This window comes from Mus pahari, chromosome 11 (genome assembly GCF_900095145.1).
Source record: "Mus pahari chromosome 11, PAHARI_EIJ_v1.1, whole genome shotgun sequence".
Classification (NCBI taxonomy): Eukaryota; Metazoa; Chordata; class Mammalia; order Rodentia; family Muridae; genus Mus; species Mus pahari.
In genome coordinates, this window is record NC_034600.1 from 66876634 (window position 1) to 66899587 (window position 22954).

Genomic DNA, 22954 nt, shown 5'->3' on the forward strand with positions numbered 1-22954 from the left:
AACCATCACTAAAATGCAGTAAATCATTATTAATCGTTTATGAGTCTACACAACTTTCTCCTTATCATCAAAAATTATAGATCCAAAATTCCTCATTGCATAAAGTTATTCATGTGAGGTATCTTAATCCCAGCACTTGGGAGGCAGAGGCAGGTGGATTTCTGAGTTTGAGGCCAGCCTGCTCTAAAAAGTGAGTTCCAGGACAGCCATGGCTACACAGAGAAACCCTGTCTGGAAAACAAAACAAACAAACAAACAAAAAACAAAACAAAACAATAAACAAAAAACAAAAACAAAAGCAAAAACAAAAACAAAAAAGAAAAGAAAACAATACCATAAACCTAGGAAAATAATGGTGATTTCCAGAATCGGGCAGTAGCATTGAAGCCAGGAGGTCCAGAAGCAAATGAGTTGGATAAAAGTTTATTAATGTAGAAGTTGACCTGCATAATGAGGTTTATAACTAAGCTGTATTTTCATCTCTGAATTCTTCCACAAACTTCCATCTTTATTTTTACCTATTTTTAATAGTTTACAGCACTCAATGGATTCTTTGCATGTTCTACCCTATTTTATTATTCTTACCACTTCTCAGTCTTTTATCTAGAACCATATCAGAAGCTTTATTTTCTACTTTTTAAATTTTATTTTTTTTATTATTTACTTTTCCATCCCACTCACTGACCCCACCCATCTCACCTCCTCCCACAGTCCTTCCTGCATCACCCTTTCCTCCTCTGCTCTGAGCAGATAGGGGCCCTCCTGGGTATCCCCCCACCCTGAAACTTGTAGCCTTTGCGAGGCTAGGCACTTCTCTCCCACTGAAGTAGAAGAACAAGGTAGAAAAACACATTCCACATGCAGTCAAGTCCTCATTCTAGTTGTTTGGGACCCACAGGAAGACCAAGCTGTATATCTGTTACATATGTGCAGGATTGAGGCTCAGGTCAATCCCCAAAGCAGTATATGTCCTTTGGTTGGTGGTTCAGACTTGAGCTCCAATGGTCCAGGTTAGTTGACCCTGTTGGCTTTCCTGTGAAGGTCCTATCTCCTTCAGGACTGGCAATCCTTCCATCTATTCTTTGATAAGACTCCCCAAGCTCTATTTACTGTTTGGTTGTGGTTGTCTGTATCTGAGTCAGGTGCTGGATAGAAACTCTCAGAGGACATGTTCCTGTCTCCAGGTATGACAGAGTATACTGGATAGTTTTGTGTCAACTTGACACAGGCTGGAATTATTACAAATAAAGGAGCTTCATTTGGGAAGTGCCTCCACAAGATCCAGCTGTAAGGCATTTTCTCAATTCGTAATCAAGGGTGGAGGTTCCCTTGTGGGTGGTGCCATCTCTAGACTGGTAGTCTTGGTTCTATAAGAGAGCAGGCTGAGCAAGCCAGGAGAAGCAAGCTAGTAAGTAACGTCCCTTCATGGCCTCTGCATCAGCTCCTGCTTCCTGACCTGCTTAAATTCCAGTCCTGACATCCTTTGGTGATTAACAGCAATGTGGAAAGATTGTTCCACAACTTGGTTCTTGGTCATGATGTTTGTGTAGGAATAGAAACCCTGACTAAGACAAATTGGTACCAGCATAGTGGGGTGTTCATGTGACAGCCTGACAATGATTTGGGGAGGACTGTGGAAGGACTTTGGAACTTTGGGCTAGAAGTTCTATTCAGTGTTAAGAACTCTGTGGGGTGTTGTGTAGGAAGATAATGTTGAGAACAGTACAGAAGATGTAGGTCTAGCTTGTGAAATTTCAGACAGAAAATTAAATACTCTTTTCAGGGCCATTGCTATTTTGGATTGTGAAGATTCTGTGGTTCTGGTTAGCTGGGGCTGAAGAATCAGCTGTGATTAACAAGATACCAGAACNAAAAAACAAAAACAAAAGCAAAAACAAAAACAAAAAAGAAAAGAAAACAATACCATAAACCTAGGAAAATAATGGTGATTTCCAGAATCGGGCAGTAGCATTGAAGCCAGGAGGTCCAGAAGCAAATGAGTTGGATAAAAGTTTATTAATGTAGAAGTTGACCTGCATAATGAGGTTTATAACTAAGCTGTATTTTCATCTCTGAATTCTTCCACAAACTTCCATCTTTATTTTTACCTATTTTTAATAGTTTACAGCACTCAATGGATTCTTTGCATGTTCTACCCTATTTTATTATTCTTACCACTTCTCAGTCTTTTATCTAGAACCATATCAGAAGCTTTATTTTCTACTTTTTAAATTTTATTTTTTTTATTATTTACTTTTCCATCCCACTCACTGACCCCACCCATCTCACCTCCTCCCACAGTCCTTCCTGCATCACCCTTTCCTCCTCTGCTCTGAGCAGATAGGGGCCCTCCTGGGTATCCCCCCACCCTGAAACTTGTAGCCTTTGCGAGGCTAGGCACTTCTCTCCCACTGAAGTAGAAGAACAAGGTAGAAAAACACATTCCACATGCAGTCAAGTCCTCATTCTAGTTGTTTGGGACCCACAGGAAGACCAAGCTGTATATCTGTTACATATGTGCAGGATTGAGGCTCAGGTCAATCCCCAAAGCAGTATATGTCCTTTGGTTGGTGGTTCAGACTTGAGCTCCAATGGTCCAGGTTAGTTGACCCTGTTGGCTTTCCTGTGAAGGTCCTATCTCCTTCAGGACTGGCAATCCTTCCATCTATTCTTTGATAAGACTCCCCAAGCTCTATTTACTGTTTGGTTGTGGTTGTCTGTATCTGAGTCAGGTGCTGGATAGAAACTCTCAGAGGACATGTTCCTGTCTCCAGGTATGACAGAGTATACTGGATAGTTTTGTGTCAACTTGACACAGGCTGGAATTATTACAAATAAAGGAGCTTCATTTGGGAAGTGCCTCCACAAGATCCAGCTGTAAGGCATTTTCTCAATTCGTAATCAAGGGTGGAGGTTCCCTTGTGGGTGGTGCCATCTCTAGACTGGTAGTCTTGGTTCTATAAGAGAGCAGGCTGAGCAAGCCAGGAGAAGCAAGCTAGTAAGTAACGTCCCTTCATGGCCTCTGCATCAGCTCCTGCTTCCTGACCTGCTTAAATTCCAGTCCTGACATCCTTTGGTGATTAACAGCAATGTGGAAAGATTGTTCCACAACTTGGTTCTTGGTCATGATGTTTGTGTAGGAATAGAAACCCTGACTAAGACAAATTGGTACCAGCATAGTGGGGTGTTCATGTGACAGCCTGACAATGATTTGGGGAGGACTGTGGAAGGACTTTGGAACTTTGGGCTAGAAGTTCTATTCAGTGTTAAGAACTCTGTGGGGTGTTGTGTAGGAAGATAATGTTGAGAACAGTACAGAAGATGTAGGTCTAGCTTGTGAAATTTCAGACAGAAAATTAAATACTCTTTTCAGGGCCATTGCTATTTTGGATTGTGAAGATTCTGTGGTTCTGGTTAGCTGGGGCTGAAGAATCAGCTGTGATTAACAAGATACCAGAACCACTAAAGTGAAAACTTCACATTACTGGGACTATTAATGCTGGTTAGCTGGAGCTAAGAAATTAGCTATGATTAAGAAGAAACCAGCATCTTTGAGGTGATATCCCCTGGGAAGTGTATCCTGAGAGGAGAGATGCTGTGTTCCAGAGATAGCCAAGGTTGTACCTTGGGCTGTGGCTGGACTTAGTAATATGTAAGAGTTACCAGGTGGTATTGGTTTTGAAGGAATGAAGGGGTCACACAGAGCAGCTGAGGCTCGGACTGTAAGAGACCATGGAAGGCCAGTGGTGAAGGTACAGCCTCAGTTGTGATTGATGGCCCAGGACTGAAGGGGTCATGCAAAGGAGTTGAGGCTTGGCACCATGAAGAGAGCCTATGAGAGGCTATTGTTGAAGCCTAGTTACAGTGGAGGACAGCAGCATTTTGGAGATGCCAGTACCATGAGATGACCACCAAGNACAGCAGCAGCAGTGGAGTATAGGCATTTGGAGCCTAGAGGACAACAAGTGTGGTACAAAGGGCAGAGCTGGAGAAGTGACCCAAGCCCTTGGAGCAACCCAGACATTGGAGAGTTGGAGTTTGATTTTTTTTTTTGTTTGTTTGTTTTGTTTTCATTGTGACTGTGCCCTGATTCTTTTCCCTCTTGATGGAAATATTTTAGGGGATTCCACAGTTAAGAGACTTTTAATTGTAAAAAGATTTGAGATTTTAAAAGATATTCGATATTTTATGTAAATACTGTGGGACTTTAAAGTTGTTTAGATCTTGGGAATGAATAAGAAACTAAGGGTTGAGCCTTATTAGTGATGTGTTTGTATGTCAAGTTGACAAGGGGTCAATTGTACTGGCTAGTTTTGTGTCAACATGACAAAGGCTGGAGTTATCACAGAGAAAGGAGCTTCAGTTGGGAAATGCCTTCATGAGATCCAGCTGTAAGGCATTTTCTCAATTAGTGATCAAGGGGGGAGGTTCCCTTGTGGGTGGTGCCATCCCTGGGCTGGTAGTCTTGGGTTCTGTAAGAGAGCAAGCCAGGGGAAGCAATTCAGTAAAAAAAAAAAAAAAAAATCCCTCCATGGCCTCTGCATCAGCTCCTGCTTCCTGACCTGCTTGAGTTTCAATCCTGACATCCTTTGGTGATCACAGCAATGCGGAAAGTGTAAGCTGAATAAACCCTTTCCTCCCCAACTTGCTTCTTGTTCATGGTGTTTGTGCAGGAATAGAAACCCTGACTAAGACACAGAGTATCATTAATAGTGTCAGTGATTGATGCTTGCCCATGGGATTGATGTCCAGTTGAACAGGTTATTGGTTGACCATTCCCTCAGTCTCTGCCTCCTCCTCATTGTCTGCATTATTTTAGATAATATACATTTTGGATTAAGGTATTGTGTGTGAGGTTTGGGGTCTCTATCTTTACACTGGAATTCCTGTCTGTATATAGGAGGTGGCCTCTTCAGGTTCTATATCCCTAATGTGGTGAGGCCCAGGAAAGGTCAGCTCCATTGATTCTTGGGTGCTTCCCTTATCCCAGCTTTCTGTTTCATCATGGAGGTGAATCTACCTACTCACCTGAGTTAGCTGCAGATTTCCATTAGTTTTCATGGCCATCTAGATAACTCTCCTGTCCTTCCCCACATCTGATTCTGAAACCTCCATTACCCTCCCATACTCCTCCCTTCTAGATCTTTCTTGACATCTGCCTCTTATTACTATTTTATTCCCCCTTCAAAGCGAGATTTAAGCTTCTTCACCTGGGCCTTGCTTCTTGTTTAGCTTTTTTACATCTGTGAAGTGTAGCATGGTATCTGTATCTTATGAATAATAATGTACACTTATAAGTTTGTAAATAGCATGCATGTCCTTTTGGGACTGGCTTACCTCACTCAGGATACTATTCTCATGTTACATCCATTTGCCTGCAAAATTCATGACATATTGATTTTTAATACCCGAATAGTATTTTATTGTATAAATATACCACAGGTTTTTTTTTTTTTTAAATCCATTCTTCAGTGGAGGGTCATCTATGTCACTTTCAGTTTCTGGGTATTCCAGCTTCTGCTGCTATGAACATACTTGAGCAAACACCCTTTGAGATGCTGGAGCATCTTTAGGGTATATACCCAGGAGTGGTATAGTTGAGTTTTGAGGTAAAACTACTCTCAGTTTTCTGAGAAAATACCAAATTTATCTTCATGGTGGTTGTACATGTGTGCACTCCCACAAGTAAAGGAATAGTGTACCCCTTGCTAGCATGTGCTATCTCTTGAGTTTTTAATATTAGACTTTATGTTTTGATTTGCGTGTCACTGATGACTAAAGATGTTGAACATTTCTTTAAGTGCTTCTAGGCCATTCGAGATTCCTCCATTGAGAATTCTCTGTTTAGTTCTGTATCACATTTTTTAATTGGGTTATTTGAGTTGTTGGTGTCCAATTTCTTCAGTTCTTTGTAAATTTGGAATATTAGCCCTCTGTCAGATGTAGGGTTGATCAAGACCCTTTCCAAAATCTCTGGGTTGCCCATTTGTCCTATGGACAGTATCCTTTGACTTTTAAAACTTTGCAGTTTCATAAGGTTCCATTTATTAATTGTTGATCTTAGACTCTGAGCCATTGGTGTTCTGGTCAGGAATTTGTCTCCTGTACCAATGTATTCAAGGGTATTTTTTATCTCTTCTATGAGATTTAGTGTATCCAGTATTTTGTTGAGGTCCTTGATCCCCTTGGATTTGAGGGAGACAAGTATGGACATATTTTCATTCTTCTACAAATAGATATCCAGTTAGTCTAGCACCATTTGTTAAAGATGCTTTCGTTTTTCCATTGTATGGTTTTGGCTTCTTTATCAAATATCAAAAGTATGTAGCTGTGTGTATTTATTTCTGGGTCTTTGAATAAATTCCATAGATCAACCTGTCTGTTTCTGTACCCAAACCATGCAGTTTTTAATCACTATTGCTCTTTATTTCAGTTTGAGGTCAGGGATGATGACTCTTGTTTAAGTTATTTTATTGTTCACAATTGTTTTGCCTTTAATGGGTTGTTTGATTTTCCATATGAAGTTTAATATCTATCAAAGTCCATAAAAATTGTGTTGGAATTTTGAATGACATTGCACTGAATCTGTAAATTGCTCTTAATAAGATGACCATTTTCACTATGTTTATCCTACCAACCTGTAAACATGGAAGATATTTCCATCTTCTGATACCTTCTTCAATTTCACTGTTCATAAGAGAAATAGGTGTGAAGTTCACCTTGTTGAATCTTTGTGAGGATTAGTTATTAAGATGACTGCAGCCTCATAGAATGAGTTTGGCAGTGTTTCTTCCATTTCTATTTTGTGGAATAGTTTGAGGAATATTGGTATTATGTCTTCTTTGAATGTCTAGTAGAATTCTGCACTGAAACTATTTGGCCTTGTGCTTTTTTATAGGGAGACTTTATTGACTGCTGCTATTTCTTTAGGAGTTATGGGGCTGTTTACATAGTTTATCTGTTCTTGTTTTAATTTTGGCATGGATATCTGTCTAGAAAATCATCCATTTCATTAGATTTCATTAATATTTTCCAATTTTGAGGAGTACAGGTTTTTGAAGACCTTGGGATTTCCTCAGTGTCAGTTGTTTTGTCTTCCTTTTCATTACATATTTGTTTATTTGAATGCTGTCTCTGTTGGTTCGTTTGATTAAGGTTTTGTCTATCTTGCTACTTTCCTCAAAGAACAAGCTCTGGATTTTGTTGATTTTTTTATAATGTTTTCTTTACCTGTAACTGATTGATTTCAGCCCTGATTTTGATTACTTCCTGCCTTCTACTTGTCTTTTTTGTACTTGCTGCTTCTCCTCCTCCTCTTTTTTAATCGAGCTTTAAGGTCTACTTTTATTTTTTAACAATTTGAAGAAGATTTTTTTCTACTATCAGAAAATTAAGCGTATAGTGCCAAATTGTTGTAAACACAATGAATCAAAGATTTACTTCACCACGAGAATGTTCTAAGAAAGGCAACCAATCTGGGTCTGGATATAAGGAAGACATTTCTGACACAGCACTGCCACTAAGTATTTGGCTAAAGATTCTTTTACGTTGCTTAGGTAGAAAGCATGGGCAGGCAAGCAGAAGCTCTTTGCGTGCTGGCTCCTGTCCTTTAGTGTTTGGTAGCAGCAAGTGGTGGCAGTTGGTGGAGAGAAGCAACAGCAACTGGCATCCTCAAGTGTTACCATCTCTTTGTAGGCCTTAGATACCAGATACTGTCCCTTTTGATTAAATTGAAGTCTATTTTATTAGCTATTAGGATGGCTATTCCAACTTGCTTCTTGGGTTCATTTGCTTTGAAAACATTTTTCCAGCCCTTTACACTGTGGTAATGTCTCTCTTTCTGGCTGAGGTGTGTTTCAGGTATGCAGAACTATGGATCCTGTTTTTGCATTTATTAGGTTATCCTATGTCTTTTATTAGAGAATTGAGACCATTGATTTTGAGAGATATGATGAAAAGCTATTGATATTTCCTGTTATTTGATGTTGATAGGGTTAGTGTGTGTGTGTGTGTGTGTGTGTGTGTGAGAGAGAGAGAGAGAGAGAGAGAGAGAGAGAGAGAGAGAGAGAGAGAGAGAGAGAGAGAGAGAGAGAGAGAGAGAGAGAGAGAGAGAGAGAGAGAGAGAGAGAGAGACAGAGAGAGAGAGGAGGAGAGAGAGAGATTGTGTGTGATTGCCTTGTATTCTCTGGTATGGAACTACTTATTTCCTGTGTTTTCTTGGATGTAGTTTTCTTCTTGCATTAGAGTATTTCTTCTAATATTTTCTGTATGGTTGGACTTGTTGATAGATACTGTTTGAATTTGGATTTGTTTTTACTTATTTTGATTTTTCCATCTATGCTGAGTTTTACTGGGTATAGTAGTCTAGTTTAGCACCTGTTGCCTTTTAGAGATTGCAAAATATTCTCCAGGCTTTCTAGCTTTTATAGTCTCTGTTGAGACTTTGTGTGTAACTCTTCTAAGTCTGCCCTTATATGTTACCTGGCGTTTTTCCCTTCCCACTTTTAGTATTCATTCTTTTTCCTATAGAATTTCTTAGTTAATTATTATGTGGCAGGAGGATTTTTTTTTTTCTGGTCCAGTCTAATTGGTGTCGTATAAGCTTCTTGTATGTTTATAGGAATCTCTTTCTTTAGGTTTGGAAACTTTTCCATGATTTTGTTGAGAGTATTTTCTGGGTCTTGGAGCTGGGACACTTCACATTCTCCTATTTCTATTATTCTTAGAATAGGTCTTTACATGGTATCTCAGATTTCTTGGATGTTTTCTGTCAGTAATTGTTTAGACTTAACACCTTGTTTGACTGGTATATCAGTTACTTCTATTGTATCTTCTATACCTGGAATTTTCTCTTCTATCTCCTGTATCCTTTCAGTGATGCTTGCATTTGTTATTCCCGTTCTCTTTTCTAGGTTTTCCATCTTCAGGATTCCCTCACTTTATGTTTTCTTTATTCCTTCTATTTCCACTTCTAGGTCTTTTATAGTTTTGTTTCTTTTCCTTCACCTGTGTAGTTGAAATTTTCTGTAATTTTTTAAGGGCTTAATTCTTTCCTCTTTAAAGGCCTTTATCATCCTTATAAGATTGAATTTAAGGTCGTTTTCTTGTGTTACAGTTATGTTAGGATATCCAGGGCTTGCCGTAGTAGGGTAATTGTACTTTGGAGTTTTCATATTGCCCTGCCTCTTGTAGATTGTGTTTGTTTGATTACCTTTAGCCATGTGGATGGCTTTGGTCCCTGGATGTTCATGTTGTAGTAGGTATCAGAAGAAGGGTGAACCTCAATGATCTTGAGATGGCAGGCTGCTGATGGGTATCCTTGGACTCTATGGGTCTGGGCTTGCATGTCTCTATAGTTTTGGAACCTCAGGTCTGATGATGGTGGGCAGAGAGTTGTCAGGAAAGTGGAGGTCCCCCTGAACTAGTAGTGTGCTAAGGGTATGTTAGCTTGGTCCAGAGGGCTCAGGAATCAGAGCAGATGGGTGGGGGGAGGGAAGCATACCTGTATGGTTCAGGAATCTTATGGAGGTGGAGAGGTGACCAGGGAGTAGAGGCCTCCCTTGGATAATAGGATCCTCAGAGCATCTTGCCTAGGCCCAGAGAGTTCAGAGAACAGGGAAGTTGGGTGAGCGAAGGGCACCTAACTTGTATGGCTCAGGAGTCTGATGGAGGTGCAGGGGGAGGTGGGGGGAGCTGCTACCTGTGCTCTGTCCTCTCTCAGTTCCCTTTGGTTCCTTTTGGCTGAGATTCACCAAGCTGCTATCACTGACCAGGCTTCTCTTTTCTATCATCCTGGAGGGATTGCATTACCAGCCCTTCAGGAGACCTTTGAATCCTAGGATAAAACGCATAGACACAGCTTTATTACTTTAGAACTTGCCAGCTAGCACAATTGCTGAGCACAGAACCTCTTGCCCTCAACTTATTAGCTAGGCTGTATCAGCTATCCTCCACAGATATCCTTGGCTACCCTCTAGTGGCAGAGGTTGCTGGTTTTAGCTTCCCTGAGATCTTTCATGATTGTTTCATGTTCCTCCTTCCGAAGCCTGGCCGGGGGTTGGAGGTTGGGGGGGGGGGGGGCTTATCTTTTTCCTAAGTCTCTTTCTCCTTCTGGGACTCAGAAGTCCTATGTCTTCTGCCCTGCAATTGGCTCCCTGACTCCTTTATTGACCAAATTAAGAACCAACCAGGGAACCAGACCTTAATATCAGCACCACCCTGCACGGAAAGGTGGTGTCTTCCCATCTCTTGCAACTCATTATAGACGCGTGGTTTACTTTAAGACTATATTTCTGCATTTAAAAATGTATCCTGCTAACATGTATTAGAAAATGTATTGATATTTGAGGGTTAATTGTCCTCAAATAACTAAAAATATTTACAATTATGTTACTACAGAAATTTAAAATCTATGTTAATTTTTCCACTGTTTTCATTGGAATAAATGATTTAGCAAAATGTCAACTGAACAGAAATAAAATTTTATAAAATTTTATATAAAATCAAAAGCCTCAAATGGTTGTTTCAGACTAGGTTCATATCACAGCAATGTATTTGATATCGCTATCATCTAAGTATAGGCTACCTCGTAGTATAAATATGAATATTTCTAAAAAGAAAAGCCAAATAAAGCCCATATTATTCAGTTACTGGAACTCACTCAGTTTTCACTGGAGTAATTCAATTTTGCAGCATTGAAGACTGTGCATTCATTCTTGAGTTTTCTGTAGTTTCATTTCAGGAAAGAGCAAAAATTGAATTTTAACTTTCATAGTTATTCAAAAGCAGTTATCACGTTTCAATAAAAAAAAAAAAATCCCAGCAACTCCTGTGTTGGGTAATATGGGAAACTGTGTTTGTTGGAAATGTATAGTTCTCAAAATATTTCAATTTTACTTACCATTTGTGCCCTGGAAATACTCTCACATATAATCAATATTTACTGAATATCAGCTATGTAAAGGAAATTGGTAGTCACTTATAGTAAACTGTATATACATGTAAAATAATGGTGTATTTCTATTGTGAACTATATATTATTCAGATGCCTGCTCTGGGATTCCTAGCAATGTGATCCATACTTCCACTCTAAGTTTCAGCCACTGAAGCCATTGCATCATGTACTTTAGAGACCTCAGAGTGTAACCTGTTTTTTCACCTTAGAATTGATTTAGTAGGTATTTCAGGATAGTGAAATACTCATTGAATTAATTTAAATTCCTTTAAAACGTTTTAAACTTTTTATTTGATGTTCCGGATGTTCGTACTTTGGCTGTGAATACTTTTTTTTTGCATTGTCTGTGTGTCTGATGCAGGAAGAGGCCAGAAGATGGCTTCATTGTAACTGGAGTAATAGATCACTGAACGTTGCCCTATGGGTCCTTGGACTTAAACTCATGTACTCTGGGGGAGCTATCAGTGCCACTATTTCTCTCTGATGGGTGGTGGTGGCACAGCCTTTAATCCGGGCACTTAGAAGGCAGAAGCAGGTGGCTCTCTGTGGGTTTGAGGATTGCATGTTCCAAAGAGTGAGTTCTGGGACAGAAGAGCTTCACAGAGAAATCCTGTCTCGAAAAATGTCATAAACATAGGAATGAATGAGCATGTAAACCCTCAGAAAAACAAAGCAATACATACTAAATAAATATACGGTGATTTATGTTTGATCTCCTATGAAAATCATTTGTAATCTGATAATGCGACATTATTTACATATTTTAGAGCATGCACCCAAGAAACTACATCTCATGCACTGTAATGAGTTTCTACATAAAAAGAACTGTGGATTAAGCTAATTTCTTTCCTTCTCAATATCTATAATGCCATTAAACAATGAGAAGAATAGCGTGGAAAGTGTATCTTAATGATCTTATATAAATGATCTTAATATCACTTCCCAGGATTTTCACAGAGGTTGTGATTCCATCAGTACATCTTGGCTAAATTTACAATTTACATTGTTTTACAAGCATCAAGTACTTCATAAATTCTATGTGGTTTTATTACTGAAAGTCTTCACTAAAGTACTCATGATAAATTAGATATAAAGAAATTTTGTCAAGGTTGTCCCAGATACAGATATGATGACTCAGAAACTAGATCATTATGTTCCCAGCACAATTTAACATATTGCATATCTAAATGAAAGAAATCTTTATTAGTCTAATAAAATAAAATACTCTGGCAAAATTTTTCACATTTATTTTAGAGCAGTGGTCTCTAAACAGAGATCTTACTGTTTTGCTACATAGTACTTAAGAAAAAAATTGATATTTGTATATTCTAGTAATGAATTAACATATACAATAGAAAAGGATATTAAAATAAAGTCAATGGAACATTTACAAAATATAACTCTACAAAATTTTTGTTGCTATTTTCTTTTTCTTTGAACATTTGTTTTCCTAATATCATCAGTGACATTTTGTGTGACATTTAATTTTGGAAAATCTTGGTATACTACAGTGCACAAGATAATTTTACACAACAAAGATTTATCTTAGTTAAAATGTGAGAAATAAAAATGCCCTTTGGAGAAAGGCTTTTAATAACAGGATAATATTTATGCTATTTTCAACAATTTCCTTATGAGTATGAATCTTAAACTACATTTTAAGGGATAAAACAGAAGTAAAAATAGGATTTCAGTACTGGCTAATAATGGTAAAATTGGTTGTCAAAAATTCAACCAAAAAGTTTCAATTAAATAATTCTCTCTCTCTCTCTCTCTCTCTCTCTCTCTCTCTNTNTATATATATATATATATATATATATATATATATTCCTGAATAATTCTCCAATATTATCAGTATACCTCCCTTAATTGAAACAAGTCCTATAGATTATACCTGTCATCTTCATCTTCAGCTCTTTTTGCCTGCATGACCATGTGCTGATAGATTCCATTCTTATACATAAATTTGGTAAAATACCATATGCTTCCTCATAGAGTGGTTTAATTTATGCTGTAATGCATTTTGACACCACGTTGTTTGGGCTTGTCAGAATCAGTCAGCAATAAAGACTTTGAATACATTTTCAAAAGATCACACCTAGTATTATGAATCTTCATGATGTAGAAGATCTTAATTTGGTAGCCAATGGACAGAGAAAATTTGGTGTGGTGTAACTATTTTGTTCATTTCACATTCTGAATTTGTTTTTAACTCTTGGCTCTTTTAGCTCTGTATTCTGTGTATAACCATCAAATATTTGAGGCAGTATATTTATTTGTAAAGTTATGTGAGACCTTTTTTAAAAGTCGCTTTAAACATATTTCATGCATTATGCTTACATACTTTAATAATGTTATTTTCAGTGTTTTTCTTTAACATATAATAGAAATGAAAATATTAAGTCCATTGGCTAGGGTTAAAATATATGATGTGCATTAAAGAGTAGCTACTTCTTCTAAACATATCATGGTAACATGTAGTGAAGGAATAAGTGAGTCTTTATCAAATATTTACATATTATTTGCTCCAGAAATAATTAAAGTATAAACTGTCCTTTCATAATATGCCCATTAATTCTATTTTACTTAAATATATACCCCATGTTTTGACAGAAGACAAATTTGAGATATTTACTTATATATCTTAAATATTCCATATATTAAATCTTCTGACTATATTAGTGAAACACAGAAAACAATATTTTTACAATAAAAAATATCAATATTGGCTAAGGTAACGACAGTGCACTAGTCCAAAGCCCTACCTGTTCGGTAACACATCAGTTAAATAGCTACTCCTATCTGATCATATTATCTTTACCTGGAATGATAGCTATGCAATCATACCCCTTATTTTTCATTATGCTTTGCAGCTGATATCTTGTAACTTGCTATAATAGAGGATGATTTTCAACTTTGTATCAAAAGTAATTGAAATAAGATATGCCTTTCAGGGAAGCAATAGCTATGTCTTGTAATCATTGTTTATCCTTTTTTATGTTTTAAACAGGTAACCCATTATTAACTAGCAAAGTTAATATACTAATTAATGTCCTAGATGTCAATGAATTTCCTCCGGAAATATCTGTGCCATATGAGACAGCTGTATGTGAGAATGCCAAACCAGGACAGGTATGTTGTCAATATTGCTAATCAAGAGTGTGTTACAGCCCCTATCTGTTATGCTTTAGGCTTAAGTCCAGACATGTGTGCACATGAACATAGATATTTTCATGCTTAACATATTTTCCTAAAATTAAATATCTAAATAATACTAGACTCATGTACTCCACCCCCATCTCTGTGGAAGAAAAAAAATACATATTCAACAGGCCTTGAACTTACTTTGTAGCTCAGAATGACTTTGAGGTTTTAATGCTCTAATAAATTGAGTTAACATGCTCAATTTGTGAAGTGATGAAAATCAAGTCTGGGATTTCGTGCATGCTAGGCAAGCACTCATACAAGTAAACTACATTCATAAATTTAAATAAGTTTGATTTAATTTGAATAAAAACACACCTCAAAAGTTAACAGCTGGGCCGGGCTTGGTGGCACACACCTTTAATCCCAGCACTCAGGAGGCAGAGGCAAGTGGATTTCTGAGTTCGAGGCCAGCCTGGTATACAAAGTGAGTTCCATTACAGCCAGGGCTAACTATATATTGATTGTTAAATATATTGATTGTTAAATAACACAGGACATTTAAGGTTAACATAGGGTGATGTAAGAACATTGAATCTGAGTACAGTAAATTTTATGTTTTAGAGAGTGAAAATATTAGGCTTCTCAAGGAGAACAGGATAAAAGGAATATATTTGTATATGAAGTTTAGTAGAATAGCTTCTGCATTGTGGTTCAGAAAATGCAACAATGGATACCTACAAATGGAATATTCAAGAGTATATTAATTGTTCAGTCCATAGTGCTAAGTGTCTCAGCTGAACTACATTCTATTTAGAAATCCTGAAGAAATAGGCTCTAGGGCCAGTAAAGTAATTAACTTGCAAATGAGAGCAAAGGAAAGCAGGAAGAGATCAATTGCTTCCTCATCTACTCAAGGAAAAGTCAATAATCAAAATCTTGATAAGGTAACAGGATAATACAGTCAGGTCAGATCAAAGATTTGGACTATCTTGGTTGCTTCCAGTTTCTACAGATTAACAATAAGTCTGCTATGAACATAATAGAGCACATGTCCTCGTGGTATGGTGGAGAATCTTTTGGGTGTATGTCCAGGAGCAATAGAGATGGGTCTTCATTCAACTACTTCCATTATTTTTTGAGGTTGCCAGCAGAAGGTATACCCCAGATTAAAGGAGGATATCTCCTCAAAAGATGCAGGTTTAGACTGGGATTCCTCTTCTCAAATAATTCCATCAAGAAAATGCCCTTACAAATGCAGCTAGTTAGTATGGTTTTAGTTAATACCACATATAAACAAATTGTCAATCAAGAAGAGCAATCACAGTTGTTAGGGCGATACTTACTAAACTTACATTCCATGATATAGCTCCTTTACATGTCATGTTACAGCAATGTAACCAATAATTATTGTATGAGACAAATAAACTCTGTGGTACAAATTCCTGAGGAAATAGACTGAAATTCTTACTAAAAAGTTATTTTTTAAAACTTTTCATGACACTAATATTGGTATTTAACACCTCAGTACTAATATCTACCTACCTATCTATCCATCTATCAGCAATCTACCCAGTATTTACCTGTGTATATTCTATCTTTCATATGTGTTTATGTGTTTGTTTCTATGTAGTAAGGTAGATCACTGTCAATGGATTGGACTATAACCAGGAATCATATAACTAAAAGTAGTATTTGATTCATAATTCTTAAAATCTGCTTATATGTACTTCATACCCCAAGACCAGAGTCTTGTGTGGAATTTCTGTTACTGTAGTCTATCCTATTTAATTCATATATTTGGCCCGTTTCCACATTTTTGACTCTTCCCCCACATAATTCCTAACATGTTTTCTGGCATAGAGTTCTTAGATACCCTACCTATTATGCCTTCTGGTTTGCTGCTTTATGAAGTCAAGTGCAATTTTTTTTACAATAAAGAACTCCAAAATTAATTTTAGTTTAAATTTGAAGGGCAATATGCTGAAGTATTTAGATTTAACAATGATATACAACATTTCAGGGAAATGTAGGAAACATTTTGAAATAGAGATACGAGTATTTCCCTGTCCAAGTAGTACTGGAACACATAGTATATCATTCTAAATACCAGGGGTGGAGCTATCAACACAAGTGAATATGCTGTACTGTCTTCACTTTGATGACTTTAATATATCTATTCTCACAAAGGTACTTGCTCTTTAATTTTGCTTTTGCAAGAACACATAGATAATCAAATGTCCTGTTTCTAGTAAGCATTTCATATTTAACCTACAAAGCATTCAATATAACATACAAACAAGTGACTTTTAATTTTATTTTGCTTGGTAGGTAGAATTTTCAATACTGGCAAGCTTTTTCGTTACACAGCTATTGATTTCACATTAGCCTATGTCCAATGATTGTAGCTGCCATTATTACTTGTAAATGCTTAGAGAATTGCTTACAAAAGGTACGTGTAAATAATTGGGTCACCTGTATTGATTCAAAATTGTCCTTTCTGTTTATTTATATTCATTATTAGATAAACTTTTTAGCATGTTGTGTAAAGTTTCCTGTGAAACTGATGACCGACTTCAAGTTTAATCTCAACTTTGTTTCAGATAATTCAAATAGTTGGTGCTGTAGACCGAGATCTCTCACCTGCTGGGCAGAAATTCTCCTTTAGATTAGCACCAGAGGCTGTCATCAAACCAAATTTTACAGTTCATGACTTCAGAAGTAAGTATATCCACTTACAGATTTCCCTTTTATGTAGTTTTGTCATAGGACACGGGGAGAGGAATCAATGTTTTTTCCTAAAAGCAGTTTCACAAAACATAGAAATCCATATTTAGGAAATACAAAAAGTTTGAAGAGTCTCAAGTTAATTAATACATGATGACTATCAGGTAATACAGTTTGATTTCATTATAAAAAGGGCCAGGTTTTTAAAGAATAAAGCAAATAAAGCTTTCTGGATGTTGAGTGCCTCCTTGTTTTGAACATAGCAGCACAATGGTAAGCACATGTTTTATACGTGCAAGTTAATTCTATATTCACTTTTTTATTTGAGCAACAAGCAGTGCATGTTTACGCATTGGGCAGTTCAATTAGAATGAACAGGAGTTTATTCCCATTTCATTATTCCCATGGCTACAGCTGACACAATTATCCTAAAAATTGACAGCTTCAGAGCGTCTGTATTGAGACCATATGCAAAGCCTTTATACAATGTCTAAAGTATTTCTGTAAAGATAATTTTATCTACAATTGCTGCCAACCTATGTCATGTGACTTCCACAATAATAATCTGCCATCTATACTAATGTGTCTAATATTACTATAGCTGCTAATATTACAAGCCAGCACAGAAACAAAGGTTGAATTAGGAGTATGGGTGTTTCTCTTTTGAAGGTGGGGCTGTAACTTAATCGCTTCCAAAAAGAGAAAAAGACATTAGTAGTGATTAAAAAGGATGTATTATCTGTATGAAATGCAAAGTTCAGTTTATCCTGCCTTAAGTCTGATCAGGCACCCACATTAACTTCAACTGAGCAAATCTTCTAACAAAATTTTGAATGGCTTTTAAAATGTATTAGGCACTGTATTACAAGTAAAAGCCGCATGCTTGTCTGGATATACTTTTCTACCATCATGAGGGCAAAAATGTAAGCCAAATCATTTCGAAGTCAGATTAGTATTAAGTCTTACAAATATTAGATCTGTGATTTTGTATGTTAATCTACTATATGTTCCTATATAATGTATAATAAGGATTAAATATCCAGTATAATATTTGATGAAAAAAACTGAAGTTCTAATGTGTTTTGCTTTTAAAACAAATGCAATAATGTAATGAGATATTGCTGATGTTGACAACTAACCAAAATTAAAGGATGTCTGGAAAAAACCTATTTGTGCAATGACTAGAGAGAAGAAAGTCTGAGTGCATGTATTTCTCACATGAGGGGATTGGCTCCATACTACAGTGAGATATGAAAGATGGTAGTAAATGAAAAGCATACCAAAATTTATGAATTTAAAAATAGCATCGCCTCATGTTTATATCATGAAGATAATAATATTTTACAAAGTGTAAGTGGTCAGTATTTAGATAATCAAAGATAGAAAACACTCCTGTCCAAGCAAACGGAGTCTGTGGTATATTGAATAAGATTTCCCATTGACCCACATGTTTGAATATTTGGTCACCAGTTTCTGGCACTGCTGGAGAGGATTAGGAGTTATAGACTGGATGGAAGAGGTGTAGCTCTGGGGCCTGCTGTGAAACATTAAAAGTCCATGTCAATACAAGTCAACTTGGTCTGCTTCCTGCTTGTAATTTTAGATCAAGATGTAAAATTTCAGCTGTAGCTCAGGTACATATATGCCTGCCATACAATGTGTGTATTGTCCAATGTATTGGCCATGCTTCTTACCACCTGAAAATCTACATTATCTCTATCTTCTACAAATTGGCTTGGGTCTTATGGTCTTTTGACAGCAATAGAAAAACAAGGAATATATAACAATACTGTTAACCTATTTTCAAGCTATTTGAAAAAAAAAACCTTATTAAGATATTCTTAGAAACCTTTGAATAATCAGAGGAGCCATATAACCAATAAGTTTTGTGATGTATATAGATCACTAAGACTCCAGTATGGACAATATCTGTGTATCTAAGACTATGATAGTGGCTCTGAAGACCTAGATTCTTTGATGGAAGGAAAATGATAAGGGATTTTCCTATAGCTTCTTGATTTAATGAAGAACAATCAAACTTCAAAACCTTAATCTTGAATCAAGATTAAGTGGATGGTTAAATCGCTAAACAGAAAAAAAAAATCACCATTTCACACAATGCATGTGTGTGGACAATTTTCTGTGACTTTCAATATTCATCTCCACTAAGTAACTCTATTCTATAAAGCATATATTGAATATCTTAAAATTTGGTGGAATAAAGTAAAAGTCTTAATGAATTAAAATTCAATGTTCAAGAACAAGCAATGTAATTTGAAAATCTCCACATAATTTTCTGTGCTTTTTTATTCATTATATATTATATTTTAAAAATATGTTCAGTTGATTGAAACACTTTAAGTATGGAATTGATGTTTCATGTGCCACCTTCTTACATAATACAAAGAACAAGAAATTTGAACACTCAATCATTATTAATAATAAGTTAAAAACAAAAGTTGATCTACACGAAATAAAATCACTCTATCTCTCCAAAGAAGTCTATATTTTCTATTTCTCTTGTTTTAATGATTGTCATTCAATTTATGACCTGTGACCGCAGAAGGCTCCTTTTACTCAATCTAATGAAGTGAGTCATTGGTTTTGAATATCTTGATGGTACTATAGTCAGTTCTCATTTCCTTATGGCTGTCATGGGCTCAAATATTTACCTCCACTTAATCTATTTATGGAGATCACTAATGGTGATTCTTTGTTGGTATTTTCCTTCATCTGAAAAATGTTGTCACTAGAATGAAAATAAAGAAACCTTACAAAGCAAACCTTAACTGTAATTCAAAAGTTTTCCCATAAAGGTACTTCCTATGGCAATTACTTTAGAGAAGCTGGTTAAGTAAGCATTATAAATTCAATTTACAATTAATATATTGGATTGTAAGTAGACTAGTAATATATCTCTAACATAACTTTATTTTAATGAGTAGTATTCTTTTAAAATTGTTTACCTGATTCCCAATGGTATTATGTAGTTGATACTAAAAACAATATTTTAAAAGGGATTATTTAATTAAAATTATAGAATGAATAAAAAAAGAACATGTTCCTTGAGTGTCTCAAGATAAATATGAGAAAATGCATTTTGAAAATGTTTCAATAGATATATCTGATTTTATAAAATTATTTTCTTTGTAGTAATAAAAGTGAAATTTCATTATTGTTGATTTCATTAAAGATAAATGAACTTCATTTCCAATTACTGAAAATAGACATTAATATAATTTAATGATATTTAGGATTTTTAATGAATGTTGATATCTTTAAGACATGGCTTGTCTTCTCCCATATTTCTTATTCTAATGAAAGTGAAAAAAATGAAAAAAGGACAACTAAATAGAGACAAATTCTTTTTAAAAACATTTTTCATTCATGTTTGTTCCACTTATATACACATAATACACAAAGAAAAAACAAGTTTTCATTTCAAAACATTTTAAATTTTGACGTTATAATATACACAGCCATTTGGTATATCTCTATGTATTTGTGTGTGTGTGTGTGTGTGTGTGTGTGTGTGTATGTGTGTGTGTTACATTTCTTGTAGCCTGCCTCTGTAAGAGAGCGAAAAGTTGTCAAAAATTGTCTATCATGTCATAAATGAAATTTAGTTCATCTGTTTCCTGCAGCATTGGGTATTGGAGTCAGGGGATTCTGGATGTTTGTATCTGTAGCAGTGGGAAAGTATCTAGGGATATGAAGTATATATATATATATATATATATATATATATATATATATATATATATATATATATATATATATATATATATACATTATGGATGAATATGGACATAAATATAGTGTGTGAGAGTCCTGAAAGTATGGCTATTACTGTAATATATTTTGTGTATGAGTGTATATGTGTGCCTATATGTGAATCAGAGAAATAAAGATTGCTGTTTCTCAGTCTGTAAATGAATCATCTCAATCATCAAGTATTCTCATATATTTTATTTTATTTTTCAGTTCTACAATAAATAGTTTTTAAAGATATTCCTCATATTCTTCTTTTAAATCTTTAACTTTTTTAGGATTTAGAATTATACCTAAATATTTTCAATTTGATTTTGATATCAGAAAAAAAAGGAGACAACTCAACTTCTTGGGCATAGTTCTTGTAAATCTTTATTCTTTCTGAATGGACAATTTCATCCATCAGCTCCCAAGATGAATGATTTTCTTTCCTCGAGTACTATTTTAATTATGTCTGATTACCCTTGGACAGTTTTAATAATGATATAATAAGTAATTTTAATAAGGATGCATTACACTGATTCCAAAAGAGCTTCCTACTGCTTAGCAGATACCAATTTGAAACTTGAAGTGAAAGTCACCATAGCTATGTTATCCTAAATGTCATGTTTTGCAGACAACACAGCTGGAATCGAAACCCGAAGAAATGGCTACAGCCGCAGGCAGCAAGAGTTGTATTTCCTTCCCATTGTAATAGAAGACAGTAGTTATCCTGTCCAGAGCAGCACGAATACAATGACTATTCGTGTTTGTAGATGTGATTCGGATGGGACCATCCTGTCTTGCAACGTGGAAGCCATTTTTCTACCTGTAGGACTCAGCACTGGAGCTTTGATTGCAATCCTACTATGCATTGTTATACTCTTAGGTTGGTTTACATATTGATCATCTTCTCTCTATCCCTGCCTGCCTTTATCCCTCCTTGACTTATAATCTCTATAATATTTGGTCACTGAGCCGGTTAGAAAAAAAAAATCATTGGTCACTTAATATATGTGTATATCAACACATTCTATTTGGTATTTTAAACCGAACATCATCAATAATTAACAATTAATATTCACCTTAAAAATTGACTCTTTTTCCAACATGAAATTCTCTATGACAAATACTCATATAAAACTATTTTTCAATTAGTTAGAAATGCTATTAATTGCCATCATCTAATAAAAATTAACTCAGAAGAATAATAGTGTGTAATGCCCAGCTCAACAGAGAAATGAAGAAGACATAGAAGCTAGAAGAGTAAGGAGACTCCAAATGTTTACACTCTGCTTACATTGCCATCCCAAATATCTTCAACACGTTCTACATTCCAAAATATTACCACTCAAAGAGGAGAGCTGTATCCCCAATATATATATTCACACATACATAAAGATATTCCATTTACTAAATCCTTCAATTCTGGTTACTCCTTTAAAAAAACATCAAAGGAAAGAGGTTAATATCTGCACATTGAGCTTAAGCAAACGTAGCCACCATCAGCTAAATCATTCTAACATATAGCTTCTTTCTCTTTAATAGAAATAGTGATAAGCAGTAAAGTAACACACTGGAGATAATACTCTCTGAGTCAAATGTTCATGGTGACATAGAAAGTGAATTCTAGATCAATTTGAGCAGTATAGATATTAATTCTCTGTGGACAACTTGGTTACAGGAACAAAACATTCTTTATGTCCCCATGAAAAATCTATCTCTGGCATGATATTACTGGTGCTACAAACTTCAAACTGTGTTTTCAGATAGAATTCTCACATCATAAATTATCCATGTTTAATTATTCTTGGACAGTCAACTTCAACTAAACTGTACCTATTCACTTCTATGATCAGATAGCTAGCTGAATCTGAGAATAGTTGTGTCTTTTCTCAGAATGCTCCAAATATTCTAGGTGTTCTCCTTTGACTAGGGAAGCAAGCAAGAAAACTGTTCTATCACCAGTATCACATATGTCATTTGCAGTGTGATCATCTACCATGAATCTTCCTAAATAGCCACACTCACTTGGACTACTCTAGATACCATTAACCCCCATTCATAAAAAAGCACTATTTGCATTCATTGTCTTCTACTAGATTCCACTTAAAGATACATCTATTCCCATTTATTTAGTCTTTTATGGAGTAAGGATAAATAATAGAAATATGTGGGACTAGTGTTTCTGTAGATTGCTTCTAACCATATTTAAAGGAGTCTGTTTTTCTAACCTTGCACTGATAATGCTTTGCTGGATCTATTTCTTTCAGTTCTCTCTCTCTCTCTCTCTCTCTCTCTCTCTCTCTCTCTCTCTCTCTCTCTCTCTCCTCTTCTCTCCATTCATATCTCTTTCTTTCTCCTCCATCAGTCTCCTAC

General features: G+C 35.7%; 1 protein-coding gene across 3 annotated transcripts in view; it reads left to right on the plus strand.

Moving 5' to 3' along the window:
* The window catches only part of Cdh12 (cadherin 12), a 1034353-nt gene that overhangs the window by 1005988 nt on the left and 5411 nt on the right, over window positions 1-22954 (plus strand). For all 3 annotated transcript variants that reach the window (XM_029543948.1, XM_021208389.2, XM_029543949.1), the window contains 3 exons: window positions 13965-14086; window positions 16702-16819; window positions 21213-21464. In XM_029543948.1, coding sequence (XP_029399808.1) covers window positions 13965-14086; window positions 16702-16819; window positions 21213-21464 — 492 coding nt within the window. The remainder of the gene's footprint in view (window positions 1-13964; window positions 14087-16701; window positions 16820-21212; window positions 21465-22954) is intronic.